This window comes from Phascolarctos cinereus, unplaced genomic scaffold (assembly GCF_003287225.1).
Source record: "Phascolarctos cinereus isolate Bilbo 61053 unplaced genomic scaffold, phaCin_HiC Scaffold_2;HRSCAF=192, whole genome shotgun sequence".
NCBI classification, from domain to species: Eukaryota; Metazoa; Chordata; class Mammalia; order Diprotodontia; family Phascolarctidae; genus Phascolarctos; species Phascolarctos cinereus.
In genome coordinates this window covers 149,548,906-149,567,861 of record NW_027555625.1, presented here as the reverse complement: position 1 = coordinate 149,567,861, position 18,956 = coordinate 149,548,906, and the positions used below count along the sequence as shown (strand labels likewise).

Below are 18,956 nucleotides of genomic sequence, written 5' to 3'. Positions count from 1 at the left end.
TGTTTCTTTTGAGTTCCTACAATTCTGCTTTATCATAGAGCACAGTGCCTTCTTTGATGCAGGCACGCCATGCTGGGAGGTCCTGTGCCAGCGTCTGCCATGTCTCACAGTCAATTCCAAAGCTATTCAGAAAGACCTTGAGAGGATCCTTGCATCACCTCCTTGTGAGTGCTTACCTTGTGTGAGTTCTCCATAGAAGGTAAACTATCTAGGTAAACATTTATTTGGCATTTGAACAACATGGCCAGCCCATTGGAGTTGTAGTCTCTGCAGCAGAATCTGAATGCTTGGCAGTCGAGCTCAAGAAAGGATCTTGCCAGGTAATCTTCAGAATCTTCCTGAGATAATTCAAGTGGAAGCAATTCAGTTTTCTGGCATGGTGCTGGTATACTGTCCAGATTTCACAGGCATACAATAGTGAGTTCAACACGATGGCTCTGTAGACTTTCAGCTTAGTAGGCAGCTTAATACCTCTTCTCTCCTACATTTTCCTTTGGAGCCTTCCAAACACTGACCTAGCTCTGGCAATGTGTGCATCAACCTCATCATCTATACGTACATCCAGCCAACAGGTTTAATAAAGGAGGACTCTGGCAAGAATCTTGCCAGCAATGCTTAAGAACGAGAATCCCCTGTGGTTGTCATAGAACAACCTATTTCCTTTTCCTTTATAGAGACGGACAATGGAAGCATCCTTTAACTCCTGGGGGATAATCTCCTCTTGCCATATAACCTAGAAGATTTTACTCAGCTTTTGTACAAACAGTGGACCCCCTGACTTGTAAATCTCAGCTGGAACAGAATCAGAACCAGGCACATTGCCCCATTAGAGGAGCCTATAAGTATTCAAAACCTCTTCTTCAGTTAGAAGTTTGGCTAGAGAGGGATTGACTTCAACTGGAGGTACATAATCAATGGCTTCAGCATTGGTTCCTCATGGTCCATTGAGAACACTACAGAAATGTTCAGTCCATTTTTCCAGGATCGTGTCCTTATCATTAAACAATGTGGCTCCATTAGTATTGAGTAGTTGAGAGGCACCATAGGTCTTTGGCCCATAAATAGCCTTCAAAGCATCATAGAAGTGCTTTGGATTGTTAGTATTAGGGTAAAACTGAATCTCATCTGCCGTCTTACTGTGCCAAGAATCCTGCATCTCTCTATGTGTAGCTTGTACTTTACTTTTGAAGGAGTTAAATACTATCTTCTTAGAGATGGACCAACTATCCTGGTAGTAAACCTGTGGAGTTCTCTTTTTTCATTTAGCAGCTTCTGAATTTCCCCATCATTTTCATCAACCAGTCTGGATGTTTGCAAATATTCTGGCCCAGATGAGTAAATGTGGTGCAGTACAGCAAATCTCTGAAAGCTGCCCACTCCTTTTCTGCTCTACTGTTGTCAATAGTGTGTTGGCTCAGCTTTCCCTCCAAGTCAGCAACAAACTGTTCATGCCTGGAGAAGCACTCTAATTTGTTGACATCAAGTCTTCTAGTAGTCATCCTACCTTAGGGCCACAATTTTTGTTGAAGTTGAATGTTTAGTTTGGAGAGGATGTCTCTAATTTGTCCAGTACTCTGTACCATACATCACTTTCATCACTCTCACATCCCGTCTGTCTCTTCTCCTTAAATGACATAGACTATTAAATGCCAATGTCTGCTGTGAGGGTGCATCTATGAAGTTTTATTGCTTTTAGGTAAACAGAAAACAGTGTCGGTGATGAGAAGGTCATGAGATGCTTAAGTTTTCAGTTTGTAACTCCATTCCTCCCAAGGAAGTTAAACAGCTTGCCCGTATCACATAGCTAATGAATGTGAGAAAAAACAGTTGAACTTAGGTCTTCCTGCCTCTAAAACTACCACATGACATCACAATATTTCTCTCTACCACAATTGTAAAGCATATGAACATTAGTAGGGATACTCTTGCCTCTTCTCTTTATCTTGATGCTATATGTTACTAGATCTTTTTAAACACACATACCCTTATAATATAAAGATTTTGAAGGCAAAGACTCAAAACAGTAAAACTATAATAGACATGACTGAAAAAAATGGAAACCAATTTTGACCCTATCAACCCAGCGCAAAGCTAGACACCAAAATTAGAGGAATGATAGAGTAAAAAGTTCATGTGACAAAATTCAGAACTGATGCTGAAGCTAAGGACATGAGTATTTTAAAAACAAATGTCTCAACCTATTTGCTGAATTCCTAGAGTTGTTCAAATACACATGGACCAAAGAAGCTTAGAACTTAAAGGATCCATGGGTCCATGAAGTAGCTACTTTTTTTTTTAATTTTGATACCTACTTCAACTTGATTGGTTTCCTTTATAATCCAATATGTTATATTTTACATTTTTAAAAATACTATCCTGAGAAGGGACCATAGGCATCACCATACTAAAGGTGGGTCCATGACACCCAAAAGGTTAAGAATCCCTGAATTAATCTGACCCCCTTCCTTTATAGATGCTGAACAATGAAATAACTTTTCTAAAGAGGGAAGGGCAAGACACTATGGAATTTGCTTTTCCTATTACGCATTTTTGGGTTCGGCAAACAGGAGAAATAGTGAAGAAAGAAGGAAGGCTCTAGAGAAAATTGTCATCAATGGTAGGTCTAAACAATGCTGACATTGATTGCTCTAAGACAAAAGTTAAAAGTCTACGCACTGGAGGAGAAGTTTAAGCCAACAGGCAGCATGACACTATCTGTCTATAACCCAAAGTCTTACCATCACCATTATCTCAGCTCCAACCTTCTCCAAATTTAACATGCTGAGATTCTGGTTTTCTATCTTAGCTCATAGCTCATTACTGAATATCCTCCTTTGGAAAATGTAGTTTGGGTTAGGAAAGTGGAGAAGGCCAGTAATTATATGGAGATAATTTAGGGGGGAAATTACTTTGGACCAAAATCAGCTTTACTTTTATAAGTTCATTTAAAAGCACATGAAAAGCCACTAGGGTAGTACTGCATGGTGCTAATTTTGAATAATTCAGTTCAATGCTTTGAGGGCCTTTGATTGAGCTGGAGAATTTCCCAGTTCCATCCTGAATTTTGCTAACAGGCATATGTCAGGCTGAAAATGTTTCAAGAATGTTGGTCTGTAAATTCAAGATAGTTCAAAGAGAGGGTTTCAACAGAACAAGAACAAGTAAAGACTTTTCTAAAATAGTTCTAGAAATGAAGCTTTCACATCATCATTCTCTGATTAATAATCGTCTCAATTTTTTGTTCTTTGCTGTCTCTCTTCTCAGTGGTTAATGCTACCATCATAGCTTAAAACATCCAACAAAGTGGCTAAGAAATTTGAATGTTAAAAAAATACAACAAAACAAAACTGGCGGCAATTCAGACACTGTTACTGCTTTAGGGAACTTTATCACAAATGATTATTTTGAAACTCTCACCCACTGATGTTAACTTGACATTCCTCTGTTATTTGAATTTTGGAATGACCTATTTTTCCTGAAATCATCAAATTCAAAGCTCTAATTTCTAAATCATTTCTTTGTTGACTTGTGACATTATAAGTTAACGAGCAAAATATTTTTCAGAATAAAGAAAATGATTATAGGTTCCACAATCTTAGAGTTAGAAGGCTTCCATTTGAATGATCATCTAAACACTTAATACATAAACATTTATTAAGCACCTATTCTGTTTCAGGAACTGCTTTAGACCCAGGGGACACAAAAATAAAATTGCCAAATAGTCTCTGCTGTCAAAGAGCTTACCTCTTCATTTCACAGATAAAGAAACTAGGGCCCACAGAGGTTAAGTTATTCTTCTAAGGGCACAAAGCTAAAGTCTTGGACCCAGAATTAGTCTTCAAAAAAAAAAGTGACCCAACTGTTTGTAGGCTTAGGTACAAATCTTTTGCATTTTCTGCCAGGTGTTCTCAAACAAACCTGTTCTCAAAAAAAAAAAGGTGAGCTAAGCAAGAAGAGACTTTCCTATTTAAGTTTTGGTCCTTAATTACTGCTTTGTTGTTTATCATATCAAGAATGCCTCCTTATTTCATGTTTAGATACCAACTACATTCTGGTGGATGAAGAAATGGCTTTAACACATTTTGTCTAAGAAAAAGTTTTTCCAGAGAAACATTAGTAGTTAATAAATTCTCTGCAATTTAAAGAAAAGTTCTTTATGATTAATTACAACCCTTTAGTTTTCACAATGAACAGCTACCTTCTGAGTTCTTATGTTCAAAGCTGGAAGCTTTAGAAAGCTTTTGGTCTCTGAGGAAACTGACACTAAGACCAAGAGAGATTAAGGGATTTATCCAAGGTCACACAAGATAGGAACAGGAATTGAATCTAGAGTCTCTGACTAACAAGGTAGCAAGCACTCTTTCCATACTAACAGACTATTCATAATGTATCCTGATACATTCTGCATTTGGGAAAGACTAATTCTCTGACTGTAAGACTTCCAAAACCAGAAGAACTACAGTGTAGACAATGAAAATAAAAGCTAGAGAAAGGGGAAACTCATTTTACCTATGGACTCACCTTTTCTCTTAGCTACTCTACTAGTTGGCACCAATTAGTAAGAACCTTAGAGTCAAACTAGTGGTCACCATCCTTGGTTTTGCAACACTTCAAATTGCTCCTGTTTTCTCAAGTGTAGGGACATGTTCCCAAATCTCAAATCAATAAGTGTATTCTCTGTAGTGCTTTAGGTGGGGATCAAAGTATTCTATGTACCCAGTCTTTGGATACAATCTAGTTTTGGAGAGAAATTCATTCAAGATACTCTAGATTGATTTTAAAGTTAGAGCTTAGTGATACAAACAGATAAGACTCCCACTTTTCAGGAACTATCTAGTTTGTGATTAAGCTTTGTTTCTATCCTGTATCTCTGCCTATTGGCAGTCCCCCTACAAGTCACTGGGAAGGGAAGGGAAGGAAAGGGAAGGAAAGAGAAGGGAAGGGAAGGGAAGGGAAGGGAAAGCAAACCAATGAATCTCTTTTCTGTTTAGAAGATCCCATTAAAAGTCTGGTGGTGGGAGGTGAATCGAACGGTTAAAATAATATTTTTGAATGCTCCATGGATCTCATTCATTCAGTTTTCTCCTGTGGGCTCCACCTTTCCCCCCCTCCTCTTTTTTCACCTCTCTACCAAATAAAATTAGCAATATGTACATCTTAGAACTAGGGAAAGCCTAACTTCAGTATGACCCAATTTCTACCTTTAAATATATTTCCTAATATGATTTTTTTTCCTCTTAGGTTTTGGTAGTGAGAATGCCCTTCTCTTCTTTAGAAATGAAACAATACTTTAGAATTTCAAAAGATCAAAATTGCTGTTGCTTTAACACAGGACTTCTTAACCTTTTTTTGTGTGCCATGGACTCCTGAGGGCAGTGTGGTGAAGCTATGGACCCTTCTCTGATTTAAATGCATAAAACAAAATACATAGGATAACAAAGGAAGTCAATTACATTGAAATACAGTTAAAATATTTTTAAAAAACAAGTTCATGGATCTCAGGTTGAGAATAACTTGCTTTAACAAACTGACAAGTCACAAGAAAAAAACAATTTTAAAAATTCAATTTATAAGAATTTCCCTTCATCTTTTAGATCTAGGCAAAGCCTTTTATGGTTATCAAACCAAAGCCTGTTACCATGTGCAGGAGGTTTTACTGCCGATTAAAAACAAAAAAGAGTCCCCTCCCCCTTTTATAATCATCTTATTGCCCTCCTTAAAACAATGTTCACATAGTTAGGACTAATTTATTTTCAGTTCTTGCATTTTACTCCAAGGTTGTCTGGGACCAATCTCAGTAACAGCCCAATGCAGCTGATGTTTAAGGCAGATTTTATCTGAAAGTTCAGGCTAAAGTTCAGGAGATTTCTTTAAGCTCGCTTTTTTTTTTGTTTGGATTTTTTTTAAAGTCTTTTTTATTGCCTTTATTGCCTAAATTGGCTTTAATTGCCATGGACGGCTAAGTTTCCTGAATTCTTAAACTGCCACATTCCTCAGACTAAAGCATCTAGTCTCAGGTAATCCATATGCAAAAAGGGACACTATTCAGAATTGTTTCAAAATACAGGATTTATATCACAAATTAAGGCTTCCATGGATTCCTAAAAACTTCTTCAACATCATCAGGGAGCATAAAAGCTAATATCTGTAGCTATACCCCGAATCTATCAGCTAACCACATTCATCATGAAAAGAGATGGAAACCACATGTGGCCCAGAAGAGAAACCACTTAGCTAAGGAAAAATGTCTGGTATATGTTTAGTTAGCAAAAAAGCTAAGGGTTTTTTTGTTGATGTTTTGTAGGTTGCAAGTAACTCTTTTCAAAGTCCTAGAGATGGAGAGAGAGGCTATCATATTTAGAAAAGCTGTTGAATTCTGCCCTTGCAACAATAAAGCTCAAGACATAATGGATTCCATTACGTTTCAGTGTTCAATACAGGGAAAAGTCTACCATGAATCTCAATATAGAGTATCATTTAAAAATGAGGAAATTGAGGCCCCAAAGGTGATTTAAGGTTAAATTCAAGGTGATTCAAGGTTAAATATGGGACCCATATCTTCTGACACTAGGGTCCAGACCTCATTCTACTGTAGGTAGGTCTAAACGGTATTAAGCATTTTTCATAGAGAGGCAGCTAAGGCATAGTGGAAAGTACACTCAATTTGAAATCAGAGGACCTGGCTTCAGGTAAAGAAAAAATCTCTAATAATTATAGTTATACCAAAGTGGAAGAAGTTGCCTCTGGTGTGAATGGGTTCTTCTTCACTAGAGGCTTCAAAAATAACTATTTATACAGCATTTTAAAGTTTGCAAAAACACTTTACGTACATTATCTCATTTGAAGTAGATGCTTCAGGTATTATTAATCCAGTTTACAGGTGAGAAAGCTGAGTCTGAGGGAAGTTAAGTGAATTGTTTAGCACTGTGCCTGGCACATAGTAAGTGTTTAATAAATGTTTGACTGAACTAGCAACTGTCAGAGGAATGATCTGAACCAAGGTCTTGTTTAACATTAAATCTAACATATTGAAAAGATCTTTAAAAGCAAAGGCTGGATGGCTACTTAGATATAATGTAGAAGGAATTCATTTAGGTATAGGTTGGACTTCTACTTCTCTGAGTCTGTTATTCTGTAAATATTATGTATGCTTCAGCTCTGCTACTTACCACTATAAGTTTGCTAAAATCATGAAACTTCTTTGGGCCTCAGTGTCTTCATATGAAAACTGAGGGGACTGGACTAAGATGATCTCTAAAGTCCAGATAGGAAGAACTGTTATATCTATCTATATATCTATATATACATGTATGTATATGTATGTGTGTATGTATGTATGTATATATGCACTCCTATGCAGTTGTTACTGTAACAGCTAACGTATAGGTTAACTACATTCTATTATTCCTATCTGAAGCATTACTCAACCTGAAGTAAGTTGTTACTGATCTCCAAACTCCCTTCGACAGCTTGGGGCTTAAAGACAGGTAGTTTTTGTGTCTGCTGGTAGAGTCTAACGGTCATTGCAAAGACTTTGGCTTTTAAGGTGGATTCTACAGATTTGTCTTTCGGAGTTCTTCACCCTCAGTAATAAAAGGGAGGGGACGGAGATTGATAGAAGGAGAGAAAAGGAATATTTCTCACCTTTTCCTTACCTCACAAGAATGCAGCTAATAATACAGCTAGCTCTCTGTGCACTAGTGTGACCTTGAGCAAATGGCTTAACAGTTCTGAACTTCAGTTTCCTTACTGTAGAACGAGAGAGACTACAACTTTGAACATCTCTCCTTACTTTATATCTATGCTCCTAAGGATAATGTTCATCCGTGGGAAATTCTGGGCGCTCCCAGGAAGATGCTATCAGGTAAGACAATTTTCAAAGCAAAGAAGCAACTGAACAGTAAGCGCTCCTCTGCATCTGGCCCTTGGAGCCCCAAGCTCCCACAGTGAGAGTGGGAGCAGGGGCGGGGGACGAGACATGGAGGTATGTGTGTGTGTGTGTGTGTGTGTGTGTGTGTGTGTGTGTGTGTGTGTGTGTGTAAGGGGAGCAATCAATCAACCAATAAGCATTTTATGAAACGTCTACTGTGTTCCAGGCACTCTGTTGGATCACAAGTACCAAAGTAAGAGGAAAGGAAGGAAGGAAGCAAAACTCCAGGAGTAGCCTGGAGTCGTTTGCAAACAAAAGCACGCCTGCGTTCGTGCGCGCGCGCGCGCACACACACACGCACACACACAGAAGCTGGCAAAGCGCGCTCCTTCCCAATCCCTACACCTGGACCTGCAGCCGAAGCTTGACCGCCACTCGGGGCTCCCTGCACTCACCTCCTCCGAAGACTGGTGCGAGGACCAGTTGGATGAGAACAAGCAGTTCCCGGTGCCTCCAGCCCAGCTCCATAGCTGCGCAGCTTCGCTCCAGGCCAACCAAAAAGTGAGATCCGCCTGCCACGAAGGACTGCAGGGACCGTGCTGGGGTTCTCACAGCTGGACAGGCCCCTAGCCGTGCACTGGACGAAGAAACGGGTATCAGAGAAGATCCCGGCCAGTCATCTCCAATAACTATTAAGCCCCTATGTTCACTCCCTCCTGAAGCCACTCAGTCCCACTCTGCTCCACTGGAGTAGGGAACACCGAGCGCCTGCGGCAAGCAGCCCGACTGGAACCACAGGTTTAGGCACCAAAATTTGCCGCTGGCATGCGAAACCTGCCCTGGCTGTCACTGAGCATGCTCAGTTCTGAGGCTGTAACTCCCACTCTGCAGCCACCTAAGAGTTTGAAATTCCGGGGGGGGGGCCTGTGTGGGGTGGAGGGGTGGAGGGGTGGCGGAGCAGAGGAAAGGGGCGGGGAAGAGGGTTGAGCATCAGCTCAGGGGCTGGCACTCAGTTTCAGCTGGGTGGGAGCTGAGGAAGTAGAGGACCAGACATTTCACCCGGGTAAATCTGATTTAGCCCCATCGGGGGTGTGTGTGTGTGTGTGTGTGTGTGTGTGTGTGTGTGTGTGTGTGTGTGTGTGTGTGTGTGTGTGTGTGTTGCCCGAGGATAAAATACTGTAGGCGGACTCTGACCTCCCTTAACCTCTCAGTTGGGACAGTGTCCAGATCTATTTTAAGCGAAGAAAAAGAAAAGCAGTTTTTTTAACCTTCAAAAAAGAATATATATATAAAAAAATCAATCGACAAATACTCATTCACTTCTTATTGATTGCGAATTCTTTGAGAGTAAGAATAATCTGTTGCCTTTTTCTGTATACACTGTGCTTAGCATACTGCCTGGCACATAGTAGGAGATTAATACGTGCTCGTTCGTTTGACAGGGCATACTCTAATAGGTACAGGGGCAAAGAGAATTCAAAGACGCATGATCAAAGAGTTGGGTGTAATGGGAAGAGCATGCCTTGATTTTGGAGTTAGGATTCTTCCTTTGCTACTTGCTCCTTCCCATGTAAAGGCATGGCCCTTATCCTCTGAACCTCAGTTTCCTCCTCAAAAAATGAGAGGTTTGGATTAGCTGGCTCCTTCCACCTCTAAAACCCATCCTCCTACAACCCACATAGTTGGGGAGTTAAGACACATGAAAAGATAACAGTGAATAATCAATAAATACAAAAAGAGCTATACAAACAGTGCTCAAGTAAATAGAAATTACATGTAGTGGTGCCATGGATGAAGTGCTAGATCTGGAGTCAGGAAGACCTGAGTTCAAATTCTGCCTCAGAGACTTGCTAGCTGTGTGACTCTGAGTGAGTCACTTCACCTTTGTCTACTTCAGTTTCCTTCTCAAGCAAATGGAGATAACAATAGTATCTAAGTCACAGGGTCATGGTGAGGATCAAATGATATATTTTAAAATTAAAATTTTTTTAAATGGATAGATATTCACCTCTCCCACACACCTTCCCCTCCCCTTTAAAAAAAGAAAAAAGCAAAACGCATGTTTAAAAAAAAGGAGAAAGCTATAAGAAAGAAAGAGAAAAAGAAATTCCCACATTGGCCATGTAGAGAAAATGTCTCAATCTGTACCGAATCCATCACTTCTCTGCCAGGAGATGGGTAGCATGTTACATCCTGAGTCCTATGGTAGTCATTGTGATGATCAGAGTTCCTAAGTCTTTTAAAGTTGGCTGTCTACAATATTGTCATTGTATAAATCACTCTTCTGGTTCTGTTCTCTTTATTTTGCACCGATTCAAAGAAATTTTCCTGGGTTTCTCTGAAGCCATCCCTTTCATTATTTCTTATGGCATAATACTATTCCATCACATTCATATATGGTATTGTTCAGCCACTCCATAGTTTATTGGCAGCCCTTTAGTTTCCAGTTATTTGATAACACAAAAAGAACTGCTATAACTATTTTTGAATATATGAATCTTTTTCCTCTTTCTCTGATTTCTTTGGGAGTTTAGACCTAGCAATGGCATTGCTGGATCAATGGATAAGAAAAGTTCAATAACCTTTTGCCTGTAGTTTCCAATTGCTTTCCAGAATGGTTGGAACAGTTCATAGCTCCACCAACAGTGCACTAGTGTGGCTGTTTTCCCTACAACCCTTCCAATATTTTTAATTTTCCTCTTGTGTCATCTTTGCCAATCTGATGGGTATGAGATGAAACCTCTGAGTTGCTTTAATTTTCATTCCTCTAATTACTAGTTATTTGGAGCATTTTTTTTCATATGCCTGTTAATATTTTTAATTTCTTTCTTTAAAAACTACCTGTTCACATCCTTTAACTATTTATCAGTTGGGATAACATGACATATATAAGGCTTTCTTTGCAAACCTTAAGGTGATTTATAAATGCTGGCTATTATTATGGATACATATATGAAATGATATTTGCTTGAGTTTATACAGTACCTTACTTAAAGAAAGCATAACCACATAATTTAGCCCATATTTACTTACATAGGAATTTAGTTTTACAAAATGCTTTATATGATCTAATTTGATTGTCATAATGGTTTTGTGAAGTACATAGAATAAAAATCTTTAGTTATACATAAGGAAACTGAATTTCGGGAGGTTGGGTGGTTACCAAGCTCATAGAGTTGGGCAAAGGCTTAGGATCACAGATTTTAGACTGAAAAGAACCTTCCCCATCTTCTTTTACTTCATTCCCCTCCACTCTATAATTTATCTACACTGCCCTACTTACTGTTACTTGAACGCAACATTCCTCAATCTGCATCTTTGCACTGTCTGCCCTATAAGCCTAAAATGTTCTCCCTGACACACCACTCTTTAGTTCTCCTGGATTTCTTCAAAATTCAGATCCAATGCTTCTTCCTGCAGGAGACTTTCAACAGTCTCTCCAGCTACTAGTGCCTTCCCCTCTAAAATTACCTTCCATTTATTCTGCATATATCTAATTATTTATGTGTGGTCTGCCCCATTAAAAAGGGCCCTTCTCAAGGGCAAGAGCTGATTTCCCCTGCTTCCTTTGTATCCCCAGCACTTAGCACAGTACCTCATATAGTAAATATTTAATAAATATTTGTCAAGTGACTGGCCATGGAAGGAAACAAAGACCCAGAAAGCCTAAGTGACTTGGTCAGATCCTCATACTCCAAATCTAGCACAAGGTCCGGAGCTTTACTCCACCATACTACTCTGCTTCCCTATGTACCATGTTTTATTTTCAAAACTATTACTTTAGAGGCAGCTAGGTGGCGCAGTGAATAGAGCTCTGGCCTTGGAGTCAGGAGGAACTGAGTTCAAATGTGATGTCAGACATTTAACACTTACTAGCTGTGTGACCCTGGGCAAGTCACTTAATTAAGCCTCACCAAAAAGCAACAAATAAAACTATTGCTTTAAAAATTTTGTGATAATCAAACAACAAAATTGGGAGATTGTATACTATAAATAAAAGAGCACTTTACTACAGACCTACCGTCAAATTCAGGCTGGACCACTTACTAGCTATGATATGACCTTGGGCAAGGTACTTTACCTCTCTATGCCTCAGTCTCCTTATCTGTAAACTGATTAAAAGAAATGTGGACTAGATGATCTCAAAGTCCCTTCCCCTGCAACTTTCTATGATTCTAAGTACTATTTAAACCTTCCATACTATATGTAGTACTTTCCATTTAGCATGCATTCCTTTCAAAGAATGAATTCAATTCTTTAAAATTCTCACATTTCCAAGAAAAGGAACTTCAATGCATTATAGTAAGACAGAGACAGCCTTTTGCTTAAAAATGCAATTAAGCTTCTTGAGGGCAGGGACTCTTTCACTTTTGGTTCTATATCTATCGTACTAGATAAAAAAAAAAAAGGTCAAGGTCTCCCACTGCATCAGGGCCATCTCTAGTCATTCTGGTCTGTATCTTGACGCTGGACCCAGATGGCTTTGGGGGAAAGAGTGAGGATGGTGACTTTGTGCAGCCCTGCCTCACTTAAATCCAATTCACTTACAAGTTATGACATCACCTTCCTGATGTCATTGGTCCTCTTTGAGAAGAAAGGACAAACAACATCAGTAATACTGGACACATACTAAGTACTTAATGCTTTTTAATTTATTGATAGGAAAGATAAAAGGATATGTAGACGCCAAGTTGGCTTGACCCAAAATCACAGAATACTAATAAGTAAATAAAAAGTAGTTCAAAATTTGAAATTCAAGACAGATCATGTCACTCAGTTGTACAAACCAATACCATAGAATCAAGAATAGTTCTAGAGTCACTGTATAGGAACTGGATCAGGAAAGGAGATAATAGGTTTTTAGAGATGCAAAGGTAAACAAAGTCAATGGAAAAAAATCTCCAATTACAGAAAGCCAAAAGGGAACTTCAAAGTTAATAAAGAAACAGATGACAAGTGAATTTTTAAGTGATAAATGCTTTTTACAACCTTTGTCTTTATGGAAAAATTCAGATGCAGTTATTTGTCAAGGAAAGTGACACTTACAATGAGAAAGTTGCCAAAATAGGGAAAGAAAGAAACAAAATAGATTTAAATTTAAAAAAAAAAAACTCAAATTACAGCAGTTATAATGGGATGGTAAAGACTCTCCTTTCCTGGAGATTAAAAAACAACAACAACCACCACCACAGAATACAGCAATATTCAGAATGTTATAGTGGAAAGAAAAAAATACAAGACTAGGAATTAGACTTGGCTTCTGGTCCTAGTTCTGCCCATAACTATCTGCCTGTATGTTACACAATAGTCAAAGACTATAAATTACAGAATTGTTGCATTGGTGGAGGGAGCTTCCTTACTGGGAACTCCCTACAGCAATGATATCACTGGTCCAGACCCTCCCCCCTAAAAATCTGACCTTGGACACACTTCTTTTTTCCTGTAAAATGAGAGGAATTGGTCTAGATGTCATGGGAGTTCCCTTCCAACTGGAATAGCCTATGGTCCCATAGTTCACCTTATTCTTCTCTAAGCTAAACATTCTTTTAAGTCTTCATCACATGTATTGTTTACAGATGCTCCCCATCTTTATCAAAAAAATGCTTTGACACTGGCCTGTCATAGACAACAGGAGATTTGGGTAGAAATATCTCTGTATAATCATGAAAATGGTTAGCCATTGAAAAACAATTTGAAATGAAAATCCTGCTTGTAGCACTGATCAGATGTTTTTGTTGGGAGGATAGGGAGGTGACAGGAAGCATTGTTTCCATTGTGGATTAGACTCCCTCCTTGTACAAGGCTCCCAAGAACAAGCTTTATTTGCAAATCAACCAACAAATAATCCAGAAATGCTTTCAGGGAGGGCTTATTTTCCAGTCTTGTACAAATGTGCAAAAGACTAGACACATATTTAGTTCTTTAATGTATAAGCAGTCTGAGCTAAGAATCTCCTTCATCCCACTCCTCACTCTCAGGATTTTTTAGGACACTTGTAGTCAGGTCACTAAGACATGCATATTTTAGAAATTTAGAATTACTCCCTTGGAATGGGAATTATCGTGACTGGTACTCATCAGAGTTCAGCAACTAAAGAGCATAAATTTTGGTACTAGAGAAGAGTTGAAGTGCATTACCAGGCCCCTGATAAACAAGGAATAAAACAAGATATATGTATTTTCATATGTAATCCTCTTTTTCTATTTTTTTTGTAAAAATGTTGGTGTTTGTTGGTGTTTCCAAAGTTCAGAGTGTATATATGTGTGTGTGTGTGTGTGTAGAAAGAGTATAAAAGCCAATGTTTTAAGAACATCTCCTCAGATTGATCACAGAAGGCTGTAGATGACTTTGGGAACTATCACAAAATGTGAGAGTTAGAAGGGAACTGATCAACTATCAGTTCCAACCCATAAATGAAGATATCCTCACTATAGGTCTCCAAGTACTCATCTAACCTCTTCTTGAAGACCTTTAAGGAGAGGGAACTCACTGCCTCTCAAGGCAAGCTACCCATTCTCCTTTTAGATAGCTCAAACTAACATGTTAAGAGAAGCTTGTCCTGACATCAAACATCTTTGCACCTTCCACCCATTGCTTCTGGTTCTACTCTATAAGGCCAAATAGAATGGATCTAATTCCTCTTCCACATATTGCTGTTGTTGTTCATGTCCAACTCTTTGTGATCCTTTTTGGAGTTTTCTTGGCAAAGATACTTGAAGATACTTCATCTCATTTTCTAGATGAGGAAACCAAGGCAAATAACATTAAGTGGCTTGCCCAAGGTCAAACAGCTAGTAAGTGTCCGAGGCTGGATTTGAATTCAGGTCTTTTTAACTTCAAGCCTGGTACTCTATCCACTGCACCACCTAGCTGCCCTATGTCTTTCACATGACAGCCTTTCAAATATTTGAACATGGTTATTGTGTCCCCAGTAAGTCTTCTTTTCTCTAGGCTAAGCATGCCTAGTTCCCTCAACTAATCCTCACATGTAATGAACTCAAAGCCTTTCACCATCTTGGTTGTACTATTCTGGCCCTTCTCCAGCTTATAAATTATTCTTAAACTGTGGCAGCCAAACCTGAGCAAAATGTTCCGAATGAGATCTGATGAAGGTAGAGTACAGTGAAACTACTTATTTCTGGAAGCTACATTCCCTTTAATGCAGCCCAAGAATCACACTAGCATTTTTTTTCTCTAACCGCATTACACTGTGATTTAGATTGAATTTGCAGTCCACTAAAACCCCCAGATCCTTTTCAGATTGCCTGTCCATCCCTCCCCCATATACTTGTGAAATGGATTTTTTTTTGTGCCTAATAATAGCTAGCATTTATATATAGCTTTAAAATTTGCAATATAGTTTACAAACATTATCTCATTTCATCCTTATCACAACCCTAGGAGGTAGCTGCTATTATTATTCTTATTTTACAGATGAAAAGTGTTAAATGACTTGCCTAGGGTCACACAGCTAGTAGGGCCAAATTTGAACTCAAGACTTTCTGATTCTAGATCCAAAGCTTTATTCATTGTGCCAACTAGTTGACTCTTTGTCAGACTTCAAATATATGCCTGTTGATTTTCATCTTATTAGATCCAGTGCAATACTCCAAGAAGTAAAGATCCTTTTGGATCTTGACTGTAAGCCAGTGTGCTATCTGTCCTTCCCAGCTTTATGTCATTTGCTAATTTTATCAACAAACCATCTAGGCCTGGCCTAGATAAAGTCTTTATCTTATCTTAGATAAAGTCTGTATCTAAGACATTAACAATAATTTTAAACTGCTCAGGAACAAGCTCAGATCCCTTGGGCACTCCATTGGAGACTTCCAACCACATTGACATTGAACCATTAACAACTACTCTTTGAGTCTGACCATCCAGCCCGTTGTGGATGAATCCATCTGATTGATTTATTATCTAATTCTACTCCTAATCTCCCCATTCTCTCTGCAAGAATAGTATGAGATAATTTATCAAAAGTTTTGCTAAAATCTAGGTAACTATATTCATTGCCTTTCCTTAATCTATTAGTTTGATTATCCTATACAAAAAGGAAATGAGGTTAGTCTGTCATGACTTGTTCTTGATGAAACAATCACACACAACTTCCCTTTTTAAAGATTTGCCAACCCTTCTTGCATGAAGCTTTTTGGGAAGTTTCTCAGGAATCAAAGTCAAGCTTGCTGACCAAAGTCCCTCTATTCTCTTTCCTTTAGTGAAAATCAGAACGGCATTTGTCTTCCAATTTCATGGTACCTTTCTGTTTGCCATGATCTTTCAAATATCAAGGACAGTGACTCAACAATCACATCTACTAGTTATTTCAGGAACTAAGGAATGATGAACCAAGGTTCATCTGGACCGGGTGATGAATTCATTAAGGGCAATTAAGGGATGTCTTTACTTACCTTGATTGTCAACTTCTTGTTAATCATATTTGTTCTATCATTTCCAGGGTAAAGGCCATTCTCCTTTGCAGAGAAAACAAAATGGTATTGAATAGCTTTGCATTCTCTTTGTCAGATATCATCCTTCCATCCACCCCAAGCAAGAATACTACCCATTCTTTGATCCTCTTTCTTCATCAAATGTAACTTAAAAAACCACTTCTTTCCTTACTTTAGCATCCCTTGTCTTCCCTGGCTCATTGGAGACATCGTGGGACTTAAAGTTACTGTGATTTGTCTTGTATAATAATGTCTGTGGCTTTTTCTTTTTATTTTAGTAAAACTTCTCTCTGATACATTGTGGCCTACATACTTCCAAGTTAAGGGCTTGATGCCAGCTTACTGTGCTACTCAGTGCAGAGATTTTCCCACATTTTTTGAGTTGGGCTTCAAGCCAAAAGAGATGTGACGCCTACATAAAGCAGGCCAGAATTTTTGACACAAGATTGACACTTAATTAAAAGAGATAACATTGCACGTAATTTGCGCTGGAGATGACAACGAACATGCCTACTGCGGTTTTCATTTTAACTGCAAAATAAACCATAAATAACATTACCATCACTCTGCCTCAAGTGTGTTTCTCACTTTAACTGCAATACCACGTAACTGTGGTTGTGCCATTGTTATCTCTGTTTTCCCACCAGTAAGTGATTCCCTTTATCACAGCATGTTCTGGTCTGGAATGTCTGCTGCCCCTTCCAAAAAATATCCTCTCTCAATTCTCAGGTGGTTTGTCAATGGTCTTAACAATCAAATCTGTCTCTAATGGCTCAGTGCCTTGAATTCATTTTATAAACTATCCGTATGAATTTGCAACACTCCACAAATCCCTACAATGAGAATTGATCTGTCCTTTGCCCATGCCCCTGTGGAAACGTTAGCGAACAAAGTTGTGAGTCAGCAAACAGGCACCCAACCTTTGATTATCTTTCCCAGACTTCCCAAATTGCCCACTAACCTCTACAGAGGCATAGGCTGAACTCCTTTAGCTATTGTCCTCTTGTTCCCTTCAAGTGTACTTGCCCTAAGCTTCCAAACTCCTAGTTAAAGCTCTGAAGTTAATGTTAACTTTTAGATATGGGAACCTCACCATTCATTTGTTTGCTACGTGTTTGTTCTTCATGATATATTTACCATGTATCATTTTGTATTATAATGATTTCTATATTTGTCATATCTGCTTATTTGACTGTAAGCTATATGAGGGCATGTACTGTGTGTCTCATGTAGGATCTAGCTCAGAGCTCAAAAAAAACATAGCTACTAAATAAATTTGTAGTAAACAAATATTTCTGATTTCTGATATTTATTGTCTCCACATGGAGACCTGATGACAGTCTCCTGTCTAATTCTCTTCTAAATGAAGAAATTTCCTCAAGATAAGGATTCAAGCCATCATATATCTCATTCCCCATCTGATATTAACTTAATTATCAATTACTATTAATTTAATTCAATATATAATTGCAGCATGCATTTAATTAATTTAACATTATTATATAGGTATCATAAATTAGGTATCTATATAGTAGCATAATCTGATACCCAGGATCTCTTAACTAAAAGTGATTCACTGGGTTTTAGATTGAATCTCCACCCAAAAACCTTGGAAAAGTCTCTCCACTGAAAGGACCAGTAAATTGGCATAGAACTTGAAACATTTTGCATATACGAACCTCTCTCTCCTCTTTTTGGGTGCATTTGGGCGATGGGGGAAATTTAGGTTCAGGTTCCACCCCTCTTTTCTACACTTTGGTTTAAATTTCCTTTCTTTATCCTTTCATGTCTGCCCTCTGGTTTCTACATATTAGTTAACCGTGAGCAAGAGGAAGGAAATTGAATAATATATTTCTAGATTTATACCATATGCTAATTGGTGTGACACATTGTTCCTGATTTAACTGAGGGATTTGACAATTTAAAATCACTTTCAAAGACAAATAGATGGTCCTAGACAGGCATGTCCTGGAGTCAGCTCTAGGATTTTGGAGATGACTGTTAAATTTTTGGTGTGAATATTTATACCTCAGAAATTGCTAAAATCAGGGCTTGATTTATTGTTTTACTGAATTCTAGACTTAAGAAAGTGTTAATAATACAGAATAAACTTAAATATACGTGCATACATTTTTCCCCTCCAGAAAGCCTAGGCATTAAATATTTACCAGAATATCTCTGTATTGCTCTTGTTAGAAGCACACCTCTGTACCGCTCTACAAACATTCCTTGAGCTCAGCAGGAGTCTAGTAGATGGCTCAGGGAATGAAATCATCACCAGACGGCAGTCTGATAATGATGATGATAACTGACATTAAGGTTTGAGAAGTGTTTTATATCCATTATCACATTTGAGCCTCACAATACACCTGAGTGTATACTAGGGCTAAAGAAAGTTCTACAGAGCTTATTAAAAGTATTATCAATTCCTTTTTTTTTTTAATAATGGGTTCCTTTCAACATACAGGAGGCATTTCTAGGATCTTAGTATGTACCATGTTAGACTCACTCAAATAAACATAAGAAGCCTTCATACACAGGATAATTAACTCAGTGAATGAGACTCATGATCCAAAAAGATCTTAACAACCACTCCCCTAGTTCAAGTCCTTTCAACCTCTCACCTACTACATTTG

General features: G+C 38.4%; 1 protein-coding gene across 2 annotated transcripts in view; it reads right to left on the bottom strand.

Annotated features, from left to right (window-relative positions):
- The window catches only part of MERTK (MER proto-oncogene, tyrosine kinase), a 136,259-nt gene extending 127,488 nt beyond the window's left edge, over positions 1 to 8,771 (bottom strand). For both annotated transcript variants that reach the window (XM_020987554.2, XM_020987562.1), the window contains exon 1: positions 8,326 to 8,771. In XM_020987554.2, the coding sequence (XP_020843213.1) occupies positions 8,326 to 8,398 (73 nt within the window). In that variant the 5' untranslated portion in view covers positions 8,399 to 8,771. The remainder of the gene's footprint in view (positions 1 to 8,325) is intronic.
- Positions 8,772 to 18,956: the final 10,185 nt, after the last annotated feature.